This window comes from Antechinus flavipes, chromosome 1, assembly GCF_016432865.1.
Source record: "Antechinus flavipes isolate AdamAnt ecotype Samford, QLD, Australia chromosome 1, AdamAnt_v2, whole genome shotgun sequence".
NCBI lineage: Eukaryota > Metazoa > Chordata > Mammalia > Dasyuromorphia > Dasyuridae > Antechinus > Antechinus flavipes.
The window spans coordinates 671,782,325-671,797,619 of record NC_067398.1 but is presented as its reverse complement, the minus strand read 5'-3'; the positions used below and the strand labels follow the sequence as shown (position 1 = coordinate 671,797,619).

At 37.1% G+C, this 15,295-nt stretch overlaps 1 protein-coding gene across 7 annotated transcripts in view; it reads left to right on the top strand.

The window, feature by feature from the left end:
* SPPL2B (signal peptide peptidase like 2B) overlaps positions 1–15,295 on the top strand; it is a 47,024-nt gene that overhangs the window by 9,930 nt on the left and 21,799 nt on the right. For all 7 annotated transcript variants that reach the window (XM_051972230.1, XM_051972228.1, XM_051972229.1 and 4 more), the window contains exons 2-7: positions 2,253–2,372; positions 7,271–7,453; positions 9,048–9,137; positions 10,187–10,326; positions 13,489–13,631; positions 14,512–14,608. In XM_051972230.1, the coding sequence (XP_051828190.1) occupies positions 2,253–2,372; positions 7,271–7,453; positions 9,048–9,137; positions 10,187–10,326; positions 13,489–13,631; positions 14,512–14,608 (773 nt within the window). The remainder of the gene's footprint in view (positions 1–2,252; positions 2,373–7,270; positions 7,454–9,047; positions 9,138–10,186; positions 10,327–13,488; positions 13,632–14,511; positions 14,609–15,295) is intronic.

The window sequence follows — 15,295 nt, the reverse complement described above, 5'->3', positions numbered from 1 at the left end:
AAATACATTTAGAATAAAATTTAAAACCATCTTGTCAGAAAATTGGTTTCTATTTAAAGGGAAAGAAGTGGCTAATGTTTCCTTCATAAACTGTTCTTCTCAGAGAATGTCATATGAGTCACATATTTGTTTGTGCAAACTGCTAACGCTTCCTTATGGCTATTGTTGCCATGCCTGGCTTTCTTCCTTGTATGCTCCTTGAAGCACATTAGCAACTTAATTTTAAAAACAAAATAAATATAACCCAATTTCAGTGTGTCTTACTTAAAGTGGGAAATACCCACAGTTAAAAGTGAAGGGGGAAAGCCAGTGATAGCATAAACTGTCTAGCAGTGATTAGAAGAAAGAAGCTTTGAGCATCATGAAAGTCAAAAGAACATTTCAATAGGGAAAGCTCCATTTGCACTTTCTTGAAGTTGAGTAGGTCTTAAGAGCCTACATGAGCCCACATTTGTCCTGAGTGCTGTCATCTCTTTTGATCATGCTATTTTTTCTTTATGTATTACCTTTTAGTTTTCGTTTCCTTAATGCCTTGTGTTACCTTCCTTTACTCTTGATTCTCCCATCTCTTCGTCTTGCTTAGAAGAGCATGGATTGTTGTCTCCTAACCAGCATTCCTTATCTGTATTTACTTTGGTACCATCATATATAGAGTAGTACCTTAGAACCATAGATATAAAGTTGGAAGGGAATCCCCACATTTTCCAAGTTAGGAAAATAAGGCCCCTCAAGATTCTGACTTGCTCTAGATTACACGCAACATGATAGAAGCAATATTTGATCTCAGGTCTTCTTGACTCCATTGACAATTAGTACATTTTCCAGTGTATCATTCTGCCCTCTCCCCCCTCCCAACTTATCTTTTACAGTTTTTTTGGTATCAGTCTTCCACATAAATTTTTGTTGAGTCATATTGTTGATATCTGAAGAGTAGTGCCGATCTTAATAAAAATCATTCTTGTTTTAAAACATTTGAATTCAATTCAAGTATTTATTAAGTTCTTATTCTATGTATTAGGTCATAAACAGTGTGGCCTGGTGGACAGAGGACAGATTTTTGAGTTAACAAGACTTGGATTTTAGTCCTGCTTTTGATACATGTTTGCTGTGGAAACTTGGGCAGCTTATTTTACTTAGACGCTATAAAGTACTAAGTGCTCCAGGCAACTCTTTTCAAACCATAAGTTACAGATAAGATTTTAATAAGTTGCAAGGAGCTTCTACTTTGAGATATTTCAATTCTGGAGTATAGGCACAAATCGCTACCTCCTCAAAAGAGGCCAGGCATTGTGAAACTTAGATTCTTTTGGATGAAGGCAACATTTATACAAACACAAATAGGAAGAAGTGTGAGGGTGGGTGTGTGTACATGTATTTGGGGAGGGGGCAGACAGAGAGCAACAAAAAGTCTTCTGTAGAAAGTGGCACTCAAGATGATTTCAGAAAGGCCTGGAGAGACTTAACATGAGCTGATGCTGAGTGAAATGAGCAGGATCCTTCAACAACAATATTATATGATGATCAATGCTGATGGACCTGGCCCTCTTCAACAATGAGATGAACCAAATCAGTTCCAACAGAGCAGTAATGAACTGAACCAGCTAAGCCCAGCGAAAGAACTCTGGGAGATGACTATGAACCGCTACATAGAATTCCCAATCGCTCTATTTTTGTCCACCTGCATTTTTGATTTCCTTCACAGGCTAATAGTACACTATTTCAAAGTCTGATTCTTTTTGTACAGCAAAATAACTGTTTGGACATGTATACTTATATTGTATCTAATTTATACTTTAACATATTTAACATGTTTTGGTCAACCTACCATTGGGAGGAGGGGATGGGGTGAAGGAGGGGAAAAATTGGAACAAAAGGTTTGGCAGTTGTCAGTCCTGTAAAATTATCCATGCATATAACTTGAAAATTAAAAGCTATAATAAAAAAAGAAAGAAAGAAAAAAAAGAATTTTAAAAGAAAAAAAAGAAAGTGGCACTCATCTTAAATGTTTCTGGGAATTCCAAGAAACAGAGATAAGTAGAGGAAAGCATTGCAGGCATGACTGACAATCTATGCAAAGGTAAGGAGCAAGTAGGCTATCTTGGACAGGGAATAGCAGGTGGCGCAGTTTGACTTAAATAGACTGTATGGACAGGAAATGGTTTCTATTTGTGTTGACCATGAGTAATTTGGAAATTCATTGCCTGAGTGCTCTTATATCTTTGTTCTCTTAAAATTGTCTTTTATGTTTTCAGGTGACCTGTGAGTATGGAATGGTCCATGTGATTGCTGAACCAGGAATTGGCAAAGAAAAAGACTATTGTATCCTGTATAATTCCCAGTGGGCCCACTTGCCACCTGGCCTTGGCAAAGCAGTAAGTTCCTTCTTTGGGCATGAAATACTCATTTGTGCCATAGGTGGTCCTCACTCCTGGATGGTCCTCATGAGACCTTCAATGTTTTTTTTAGTGGTCGTAAGAATTTCTCTATGCCACTTAGGTCTGACTTCTACTTATGTTAGAAACAGCCCTTCCAGCCTCACAGAGATGGAATCATTGTCTCAACCAAGCCCCATAGAAAGTACTGTCACAGCAAGCAGGTCAGCATGCGCTGTGACCATACCAGCCATACCGTACTAGACATACCACCAGCCAGTAAGGAAGTAGAACCAGGAAGATGCTGAGCTGGCTGTTGGAGCGCAGACCACAGAAGGGACCTGCCCCAGTGTGGCACCTATGATCTATCCTACATTGCTTTCCTTTGGGGAAACTCATTATGATAATGTTACCATACATTAATACTCGCCTCCCCCCCCAAGTGGGCTTTTCTGTATGCATTCTGGTTTACCAAATGCGCAATTCCATCAATGCTTTAGGACTTCCCTATGTTAAGCATACCCCTCCTATAACCCCCAAATTGACATATCTTGTGATATAGTGAGCACCATTTCTGTTAAAATCCTTGTCTTGCTTTGTTAGGCTACTCCCCGCCTTGAGGAGAGCTCACTGGTTGTGATTGTGTAAATCTCAGTAAATGCCTTTACTTGATTTGGTGATGGCTTGAATCCTGAATTCTTTCCGGTGACACCAAAAGTTACTCACAGAACTCCAACAGTAGCGATTTTTAAAGTTCTGCTTCATTAAAGGAAAGTCAAGAGGATAAAACTAGTTAGGAGATCCGGATGTAAATTATATTATTTTGTTTTTAAATGGACCCTGAAGTTGATCTTGTCCAGTCCCCTCATTTGACAAATTAAGAAACTGAAGCCCAGAGATATATGACTGAAAAGTTTTTGAAAAGTATAAAGTATTTTTGGTAAGGGATCCAGTGGTTCTTAATCTGAAATTATAATATGTCTTAGTCAGAATTGTAATCATAGAATTGGAAAGACATGAAGGATCCACTTCCTTCTTTTACCTTTTTTTTTTTTTTCCCTTTTTTGGCTGAGGCAAATGGGGTTAAGTGACTTGCCCAGGGTCACATAGCTAGGAAATTTTGAGTGTCTGAGGTCAGATTTGAACTCAGGTCCTCCTGACTTCAGGGCTAGTGCTCTATCCACTGTGCCACCTAGCTGCCCCTAGGATCCACTTCCTGTGTGAAGAATGAATCTTCTCTGACAACCATAACAAGTACTCTTTCAATTTCTACTATTTTCAATAGTAAGAAATTTCACAATTTAAGAATTTAGATAATCTGTTTCACTTTGGTGAAACTAGTTATAATCTCTATGCTAATGATTTCCAAGTATACCTATCCATACTTAACCTTTCTGCTGACTTTCAGTCTCACATCTTCAACTACTTAATGAACATCTCAAACTAGAAGTCCTGGAGACATCTTAAACGTAACATGTCCAAAACTAAGCTCATTATCTTTTCCCACAAACCCTCCTCTTTCAAACTTCCCTATTACTACTGAGGAAACAATTATCCTCTTACTATATCTCTTCTCCTCACCTTCCCCCCATTTCCAATCTGTTGCCTGTTCATTTTACCTTTGCAGCATCTTTTAGAAGCTACCACTTTTCTCTAATATTGCCATTCTGGCACAGGCTCATAATCACCACATGCTATTTGTTCATGCTATTTGTTTTGTGTGTCATCTCATTTGAACTCTGTCATTCAATGGTTGGAAATGTGCAGGAAGGATGGGGTTGGAGGGGTTGGATAGAAGTTAAAAGAGGATCCAGGCTACTGTAATTGTGTCCCAGTCATCTTGCACCCCCACTAAGTCTGCTTAATAGTTGTGTTTTAAGAGTAGTTAGAAGACTATTAACGTGATAGAGGGGATACAGTTGGTCTCCCAGTGTGTCTCATTTGACAAATTAAGAAACTGAAGCCCAGAGATATATGACTGAAAAGTTTTTGAAAAGTATAAAGTATTTTTGGTAAGGGATCCAGTGGTTCTTAATCTGAAATTATAATATGTCTTAGTCAGAATTGTAATCATAGAATTGGAAAGACATGAAGGATCCACTTCCTTCTTTTACCTTTTTTTTTTTTTTCCCTTTTTTGGCTGAGGCAAATGGGGTTAAGTGACTTGCCCAGGGTCACATAGCTAGGAAATTTTGAGTGTCTGAGGTCAGATTTGAACTCAGGTCCTCCTGACTTCAGGGCTAATGCTCTATCCACTGTGCCACCTAGCTGCCCCTAGGATCCACTTCCTGTGTGAAGAATGAATCTTCTCTGACAACCATAACAAGTACTCTTTCAATTTCTACTATTTTCAATAGTAAGAAATTTCACAATTTAAGAATTTAGATAATCTGTTTCACTTTGGTGAAACTAGTTATAATCTCTATGCTAATGATTTCCAAGTATACCTATCCATACTTAACCTTTCTGCTGACTTTCAGTCTCACATCTTCAACTACTTAATGAACATCTCAAACTAGAAGTCCTGGAGACATCTTAAACGTAACATGTCCAAAACTAAGCTCATTATCTTTTCCCACAAACCCTCCTCTTTCAAACTTCCCTATTACTACTGAGGAAACAATTATCCTCTTACTATATCTCTTCTCCTCACCTTCCCCCCATTTCCAATCTGTTGCCTGTTCATTTTACCTTTGCAGCATCTTTTAGAAGCTACCACTTTTCTCTAATATTGCCATTCTGGCACAGGCTCATAATCACCACATGCTATTTGTTCATGCTATTTGTTTTGTGTGTCATCTCATTTGAACTCTGTCATTCAATGGTTGGAAATGTGCAGGAAGGATGGGGTTGGAGGGGTTGGATAGAAGTTAAAAGAGGATCCAGGCTACTGTAATTGTGTCCCAGTCATCTTGCACCCCCACTAAGTCTGCTTAATAGTTGTGTTTTAAGAGTAGTTAGAAGACTATTAACGTGATAGAGGGGATACAGTTGGTCTCCCAGTGTGTCTAACTTGGCCATTTAGTGACAAAGCCAGAAATTGTATTTAGAAATTTTTTTCAATTCCAAGGCCCTTCACTTTTTTAATATCATGCTTAATATTTCAGAAGGTGGAAAGAATGGAGAAGAAGATAGGGAGGTGAGTTAGGAAACTATTATAAATAGATAATGAGAAAACTAAATTGGGAGATGACATTGTAAAGGGCTACAAATAATCCCATTACTTCCTTACTTAAGCCTTCAGTGACTATCTTTTGCCTACTAGTAGTAAAACATAAACTCTTAACATATTTCTGGCCTAGTTTTATTCTCTCATTCCTATTCTCACCCTGCTTTAATGCATTCTTCATTTTAGCCAAACCAGACAAGTTGAATGGGAGTCCTATGGATGTTTTTACTTGGGGTTGATAATTTGGGAGTGATATTCTATACAGTGGGTAACTTGTGACTCACTTCCTAGAGACCATTAGTGTGCTCTTAACAGCTTTTGAAGGAGCTTGGAGTGGTATGTATTCATAGTTCATAGTTGGGAGCCCAACTTTGGCTGTGGCTGTACTCCAAGCCCACTGTGATATGATTTCCCTTTTGGAGGTCTCAAGTTACTCTCTTGTAAAATGAGGTTGTTTGACAAGATGCTTTTACAGCTTGACATTTCTTTTTTAGTCTCTGTTATTCCCTCTTTGCTTCTGCTTCCCTTCTCCCGCAAACTAAAGATTATCTGTTTGAAGTTTGAAAGAAATAAAAGTTTATGCTGAATAAAAATAAATCCTTCTTAACACAGTAGGTAGTAAATACTGTATTCATTATCCCAGGAGGTGGTAGACACTGAAATAGAATCAGAGGCACAATATAGGTTTCAGTGGAATGAGGCAGTTCTTGCATCCCCTTCTCCAATTAATTGTCAAATCCAGAACATTTTCCTGCTGTGATATCTTTTGCATCCATCTCCTTTTTACTCCTTCTACAGTTATTTTAATTTATGCTCTCATTATTTCTCATTTGCAATGCCACAACAAGTTCCCTCACCAGCTTCCCTGCTTGCTGTTTCCCCTTTTTGAACTCTCCTTTACACTGTTGACTATATATCATCAATGACTCTCCATTGCTTACTGAGTGAAATGTAAAAAAAAGATATGCTGTTCCAGTCCCTCCATTCCTAGTCTTGGTAGTTTCTTTCATGCATTTTATATTTAAGCCAAAGTAGTTTGCTTACTGTTCATTAACAGTGTTCTGTCTTTATATCTTCCATGCTTTGAATGGCTTATTCTTCCAATTCTGTCTTCAACTTTTGCCAATTTCCATCTGATGATATTCTTCTTTTCCTTCAAGACCAGGTCTCTGTAATATTTCCTCCGTGGAGCTTCCCTGCTTATCCCACCCTCTATCTAGAAATAATACCCCTCTCTCTTTGAATCTCTTATGCAATACAGCACTTACCATATTCTAGCTTGTATTTCTGTCTCCCTACTAGATGTTAAGCTCCTTAAAGGCAAGGATTATATCATTTTTCATTTTCAGATTGCAGGTTTCTAGCCCAGGAACCTTGCTCACAGTGGATACTTAATATATGTTTGTTGAGTTGAATCTCCAGATAGAGACAGAAGCTTATAGAAATAATTTTAAACTGGGAATGAAGCTAAAGTGATTCTTTAATTCATTGAGCAAACTTTTAAGTGTCATATACAAAGCACAGTGCTAAACATAAGTAGATCTAGATCATTATACTGCAATCTCTGTCCCCTCTTTTAGAGAATTCCTTTTCCCTTAATGAGAAAAAGGTATAAGGGAATTTATTTATTTCAGGAAACTACAGTCAGCCATTTCCTAGTACAAAATTTTATTTTGTGTTTTTGGCTATGTTACAGAAACAGACTCATTAACATCTCTTTTCTTTTCAGTCTTTGTTACAGCTTCAAAATCAAACATCATCTGTCTTGTGTTCTCAATCTGATGTTCCCCATGGGGGATTTAACAACCGAATCCCTATGGTGTTGCGTGGAAACTGCACCTTCTATGAGAAAGTGAAACTGGCCCAGATGAATGGGGCACGAGGGCTGCTAGTAGTTAGCAAAGAAAAACTGGTATGAAAAATTTCCTTACTAATATAATGCTAAAATGCTTTTAAAAAAATTGTTGTCATTTACTTAAACTGTTGATATAGGGGGAAAAGCTTTTTCTCTGAAGTTATTCATTTCTTAGTTTTTCACAATTTTTGAATTGTGAATTTTGAATTGTGTTACAATTCTATTTTCATTTGATTAAACTTTTTATTCTTGAGTCAGATAAATCTGCTTAGAGCAAAGATTCCTAAACTGGACTTCATGGGGTTTATGGATAGATTTTAGGAGGAATTTGAAAGGGAAAAATAAATTGCATAATTTTTGATATAATTTGGTTCCTTTGTGTATTCCCATGTGTTTTATTTTATGTGTTAAGAACATAATTCTGAAAAAGTGACCTTAAGTTTCACCAGACTGCAAGAGGTTGGTGATGCAAAAAAAGGTTAAGGATCCCTGATTTAGAATGACGAATTGGCAGTTTTCTTTCACTGAGGTGGGTTAACTACTATCACAGAAATATCCTTAAAGAATAAGGATTCTTCTTAAACTGGTGGAATGGGTAATCTGTCACATGCTGATAATGAGTAGACTTACTTTGGCCAGAAGTGTTTCTATCATTGCTTTTCATAGCATCTGAAGTTCCACCATTAACTTTGGCTGTTGGAAAACTTTTAGGCTTTGAGTGTCCCTTCAGAAGAGCCTACTTCAATGTAGAAGGGAAGGGACTGAATCTTTTGCATCATTATCAGCCTCATTGAGGGTTGACCCAGTGAATGAGCTAAGAAAAAGATCCTTTGGGAAGGGTCCTGGGATAGACAGGGGTAGCAGATGATTGAACCAACCATTCTTCACAACTTTCTTAAGGAGCATCATGGTCTCCATCACACCTTAGAGAGGGAATTGTTGCCAGGAAGATGCTTGGGTATATTTGTGTTGGATACTGTAATTATCTAGGGCAGAAACTGCTCTGAGCAAATAAAGGGAGAACATGTATGGCTGATTGCAGGGCAGCCTGCTTTCTTCTGTCTGAACTACACAACTCTGGGTTCCTTAATGTCTGTATCAGTTCCCTGATCAGTGCTGCTTAACATTTTTGATATTTGTGCACAAAACAAAAAAATTCAGTTTTATGAATGGATGGAAAAACTTGTATTAAAAAATTTTTACTATGTACCAAGCATTGGGCTTAAAAATCCAAGGAAAAGATCATCCCTGAGTTCTAGAACCTTATATATAAAAGGGAGGACAACACAGAGAGAGAGGAATACTGGCCAAGGAGAGGTTATTGTCCCTTTTCCTCTTTTCAGGATCAGTGGTTCAGTTGCTTTGTTCATGGTATGTGTTTCTAGACCTGGAAAAGAGAATGGGGTGGGCAATGCTTAATAGAGAAAGGAAAGGGTGTACACAGGAGAGTTGATGAGGCCGTCCAGAGCCAGGAGTGAAGTGAAGCATAGTAGCCTAAGCTCCCTGGAGGAGTGATCTGGGAAAGGCAGGTACTAATCAGCATTTGGGTCCCTTGGCAAAATTTTTTCCAAGACAGTTGGTATGGTTGGGGAAGAGATGGCCAGAGTAATTTCTCTGTGTGTTTTTTTGTTGTTGTTTTTTTGGTACCCAGGTCCCTCCAGGAGGCAACAAGACTCAGTATGATGAGATTGGTATTCCTGTGGCCCTCCTCAGCTATAGAGACATGCTTGACATTTGCAAGGTAGGCACTCGGCATCAGGATCCTGATGTTTCTATCCAAGGTAGCTTGAAATTCTCTATCTAGAGAAGTACAGAAGTGTTCAAAATAGGGATGTGAGTGTCCTCAGAAAATAAGTCATGCAAAGCAACAGTTTCTCTTTGCTTTCAGTCCAGCTGATTGGCTCCTAATGTGTTAAAAGTAAAAGGTTTACTCAGAGGCATATACTGACATCATTGCTGCAGCAAAGCTATTGAAATGCTAGACACAGACATTGCGGCCACCCAAGACTACCTCAGTGTTCTACTCCACATTATTTTCTATTCTGAAATGCAGCTGTTTAGAGAAGAGAATCAAAGCAACAGTGAAATCTAAGTTCCTCAATAAGTCCTTGCTCTCATCTATAACTTAAGAATTTGTTTCAGGAGCTGGAAAGATTTCTGCCATTCTGAGAAATAATCTGGAGGCCTTTCAGGTAGAAGCAGTTCTCTCTATAACCAGAAATATATAGGTCATATTTTTTGAGTTCCCTAATCCAAAAGAAAAAAGGTAGTAGTTTAATCTTCAAGATTTCACTGCCTTTTGAGATTATTATGGCAGTAACAGCACTCTTGTAATGATGAATTATGGAAGACTTGGCTATAATGGTCAAAATAGTGATCTATGACAATTCCAAAGGAATTATGATGAAAAATTCTGTCTATCTCTGGAAGGAGAATTAATGAACCTTAGCTGCAAATTGAAGTATAATTTTCTTACTTCCTTTTTCTTTTTTTTTCTTACAGTATGGAAATATATTTTGCATAATTTCCCATGTATAATTGATTTCATTTTGCTTGCTTTCTCAGTGTGTGAGGGGTGGGGAGGGAATTTGGAATTCAAATTTTTAAAAATAAAGGAATATTCTAATAATTTATTCTAAATAAAACTTGAAAAAAAATTAATTACTGTTGAAAACAAGGTACTTTAGTGCTTCCTTTGCAAGCAGGTTAGTAAACTGAAGCATAAGTTCATTTAGGACATGAGGGAAAAGTTCACATTGACATTGAACTCTAATGTCTTCTCTGAGACAGACTTTTGGTCATTCAGTGAGAGTGGCAATGTACGCCCCTAAGGAGCCTGTCCTCGATTACAACATGGTCATCATCTTCATCATGGCTGTGGGGACAGTTGCAGTTGGAGGCTACTGGGCAGGAAGCCAGGATGTGAAGAAGTGAGTATTCTGAATATGCCTACGACCTGTTCCTGGGGAGCCCCAGCTCTTACTGGTCCTAGAATTCATGAGCCAGTTGTAACAGCCATGTTTTTATAGATGTTTTCTATGGCAAAACCTGAAGAAATCAGAATATCCTCTCAACCCTCTATGGCAGAGGGAGACTGGGAGCTTCAGAAGAGTATTTCATTTACCCAAAAGTTAATCTGCCTTGCACTTAGCTCAAATTTTGCTGAATATAAGCAACTTCTAGTAGCCTGGATTTATACCAATCCTGCTCTTGAAACTAAATGGAAGAAGCTTAAAGAGCCCTAGGCTCAGATCCTGCCGTGTGATCTTGAGCAAGTCATTCCACCTCTGTAGACTTTAGTTTTTTCATCTGTAAAATGAGGAAGTAGTATCTCGAAGTTTGGGACCAAAGTTAGTTTGTGTAGACTTGAGGTAACGATAATGAAACTACTAAACCTAAAGCTTATGTTTCTTTTTGAGAGAGTGAAGTGCCATAATAATGTTCATTTTTAATAAAAGTTTTTAAGCCTGGAATAGTGTGGTATAATGGATTAAGGCAAGCCCTTAGAAGAGCTAAGTTTGAATCCTAACTCTTAATGCTTTAACTGTGCAACCCCAGGCAAGTAAGTCCTTCTCTGTGACCTTTTGTTATCTTATCTGCAAAAATGCATGTAGTTGATTTTTTTTTGGAACTTGAGTACATTTGATATTGTTAATTGCTAGGCTTAGCTTATTTTAAGCTTTATTATTCCTTATAAGGCTGTGCCAAACTTTTGTTATATTAATTTTCTGCTGCTTGGAGTTAGTTTGAGCTTCTATGTATTTCCTTTTAAATTTTAAGTTTGTTGGCAAGATGCCACATCTGATTTCTTCTGAAAATATTTTACTCACTGAGTGATATCCTATCTTTCTTCATCCCTTGAAGTCTGCTTTCACAAAAATTTAGAGTGCATGTTATAATGTGCTTAGATTTCTTATCCTTTAGCTTAAACCTAAGTTGTAGTGGTCACTCTTCCAAGGTTCCAGTTTTTCCATCTGACCAACTAGTTTTTCCATGTTAGTGAGAATTAGATGTAGAATAATTCTCATTTTTGTTTATTCTACTTTTTGAAGGATGAAACTATCACTTAAGCAAATGATGAATTTATTAGTTGCTGTGCTATTGTCAGGAAGAACTTGGCAGATAGCTGGATAATTGACATCCCCATCACTATTGCATGCCTCTGTATCAGGCTTGTGATCAATTTCCCAAACTTCTTATCTATTCGTTCTGTCTGAGTGACTAATACTCCAGTGATAAAAATTACTTCTATCTCTCTATTTCTATCTATTATCTTGAACCAAATATTTTTCATCATACTTTCCTCTCTTTTTAATATACAGTACTAATGGGGAAGCTAGATGGCACAGTGGAGAGAGCACTGGCCCTTATGTCAGAAGATCTGAGTTCAAATGCAGCCTCAAATGCTTTCAACTTACTAACTGTGTGACCCTGGGCAAACCACTTAACCTCATTGCCTCACAAAAGAAAAAAGTAAAAATATACACACACATACACACAGTACTACTCTCCTTCTTTAACTTTCCCTCCCACAGACTTCCCTTTCCTGGTTCTTTTGCATAGGGTATATTGCATCCAGAGCCAGTCATGGGTTTCATAGGTGTTTTACTGCTTACTACTTATCTTGTATTTTGTTGTGAATTTTTGGGTCCCTCACAGCTTCTTTGTGGCTACTCTTTATTGTACTTAACTTAGATATACATAAGCAATCTTCTCTGCCCTATCCCATTTCTTGTGCACGCACATACACATTCTCACACAAACACACACACACACTCTTTCTCTCTCTCTCTCTCTCTCTCTCTCTCTCTCTCTCTCTCACCTTTTTTAACTCAACTCTGATTAGATTTTTGAGACACTGGACAAATATATAATTTTCAGCTTTTTTTTTTTTTTTTTTTTTTTTTTTTTGTATGCCTACAATTCTGTCATCTGACCAGGAATTTGTCAAACCTATATTGTAAGCTGGGATTCAGAATTACAAATCACCTTCTCAGATACTACCATCTTCACTACTTATTTGCTTCCTGAATTAAATTTTCCTTTCTGCTTCCTTTGCCTTCAATGAATAACAGTAGGGGAAATATATCCTATGGTCTTGATGGCCTGTGGTGTCTTGCCCAAGAATTCATCTTCATAGATAGATTCTTTCCACTAGTGTCCCTTAATGCCCTTATGATAACTTCTTTTTTTCTGTTATGTCATTCTTGGGAAGACAAGCAACTTATTCATGAATTCCAACTCTTTAGGAAGAACTCAGAATCTACATATGAGTTCTAATCGTACAGCTGTACTTTTTCTTGTGTAATACAGCCCTATCATCCTGACAAGACTCAAAACTTTTCAAGACTTATCCTTCAAGATTCAGATCAGTTTGCTAGTGTTTTCTCTCCCAGAGCCATCTTATATTCATTTTGCATATATTATACATTTTGTATCTCCTATTAGAAAATAAGCTTCCTGAGGGCAAGGATTATTTCACTTTTGCCTTTCTATCACTAGTGCTTAACACAACGCTAGTTAAGTACTAATAGATTAATTTCACTTCTGAAGTCTCCAATTCCTCTTCCTTCTTGGAGGTTCATAATATCTCTTTGAAGGAGCTTCCTGTTAAGAATCCTTTCATATTGGTATATATGACTCAAGACTCCGACTTGATGGTGGAAGGACAGTTTATCTGTTAGTAAGTAGATATTGGCTGTTCTGGAGTATTTTCTTCTTTGAGTCAGGGAAAGGAAAACTGTAATAGTTTTCATAACTGAAGCTATGAAAAATTTTCCCCTCCATGTTAATTTCCCCCTGCTCATGGCATTTCTTCTGCTAAAGTTAAGAAGCTTTTGAATAGTGTATACACTAGAAGTTTACCATTCCTAGGGATTTTTTTTCTCACAGCAATCTTATGTATATAATATGAATATTATTTCTCCAGTTTTGCAGATGAAATGATCTCCATATAGTGATGCATTTGCCCAAGGTTTACACAGCTTAATGTTGTCCATACTGGCTTTTGAATCCCAGGGTTTCTGATTCTGAATCCAGGGCCTTTTAAATCAGACCATACTTGATTGTGTATGAACTCTCTTGTTTTTTAGGAGGTCCATGAAACACAAGCGTGATGATGGAGCAGAAAAACACGATGATGAGACAGTGGATGTAACTCCCATAATGATTGGGGTGTTTGTGGTGATGTGCTGTTCCATGTTGGTCTTATTGTATTACTTCTATGATCACCTTGGTATGTATCCAGTGATTAGCCTTGTTTCTTTTAATCATTTAAGACTCCAAGCTAGATTTTAAGATATCTTGTCAGCATCTTGAAGAGTAGCACCTTTTCCCACTGCCATTTCCCCAAAAAGGTGTGATCATATTAAACCTTCCTACCTTCCTGTCCTTATGTTGGGTACCTTGAACTAAGACCACCTAGTAATAGAAAATATAGATGAATCAGAGCCCTGAATGAATGTTGCTTCACTAGGGTTCTTTTGTCTCCTTCCCTCTCTTGAATCAGTATAAACTATTCAAATAGATAAAAACTCTGATTTTCATTAGCTAGCCTGTGGTATGGAGCTACAAAATAATTATATAAAAATGAATAAATAAAACACTTCCCATTATGAATTGTCATCTTGGGGTGGCTGGGTTGCCCTTTGAATTGAAACTAATCAGACAGTTCCTAAGGATCCATGATAATAATTGTATCTACCTCCAAACAGAAAACTGATAAACGCATGGAAGCATATTTTTACTTTATTTCTTCTTGTTTTTTTTTTTTTTTTGTTGTTGTTGTTGTTGTTTGTTTGTTTTCAGAATGCTGATATAGAAATAAGTTTTGTATGGCTTTACATGTATAATTGATATTGCTTGCCTTCTCAAGAGGTAGGGGGAGGGAGGGAAAGAATTTATAACTCAAATTTAAAAAAAAAAAATAAAACTTTTTACATGTGATTGAGAAATATTTAATGAAAAATAAAAATATATTTTTTAAAATCACATTTTAAAAAAAAGAAATGAAATTGATCAATAGACTAGCCTGCTTATAATGCTAATAGTATAACTCCTTTTCTAGATACATATTTTTTAGAGTGGCTGCTTGTGCCTTTTTTTCTCTCTTTCAGTATATGTAATAATAACTGTATTCTGCCTGGCATCATCCACTAGCCTTTATAGCTGTCTTTCTCCATGTATAAAAAGACTCCCATTTGGAAAATGCAGGTAAGAAAAGTTAACTGTCTCCAAAGTAGTAAGCCCCCATTCCCAAAAATGTGTTTGATATAATAATACTTCTATAGGAACAAGTCCAAACTTGTCATTCAAGACACTTCCTAGTCTATCTGCAATTTAGCTTTCCAGCTTAATTTGCTACAGTTATTTTTCCCATATCAGAACTCTCCACTTCAACCAAGTCAGCTTCTCACTTCTTTCTGAGTTTGCCATGAAACTTTCTGCTTGCTTAGTTTGCCTGTCATTCATTCAGCTCTTAGAATTTATTGTATTATTTCATGTGTAAATCTTTTGTTTCTTCAGTTAAATGGTAAGCTCCATAAGGATAGGGACAGTGTTTTAAATACATTCCTTGTATCTCTTATCGTGCCTGCCTACCATATATAATAGGTATTTAGTGAGCATTTATTAGTTGATGTGGAAGTGGGCCCAAGAGCTGTACTTTTAGATTTGGCCCTATTGAACAGTGGGCCAATTCTGCCTGCCATATACTCATAAGAGAAAGTAGAAGGAGAAAGAACTCTAGTTGGGAAAAATAAAACTAGCACACAAAGCATTTTGAGAATAATGTAGTCACAGAACACAAGACTTTTCGAGTTGAAAAGATACATTAGAAGTCATCTAATGGAAGAATTTCTTACAGTAACTTGTCAAATGGATCGTCCAGCCTCTGCTAAT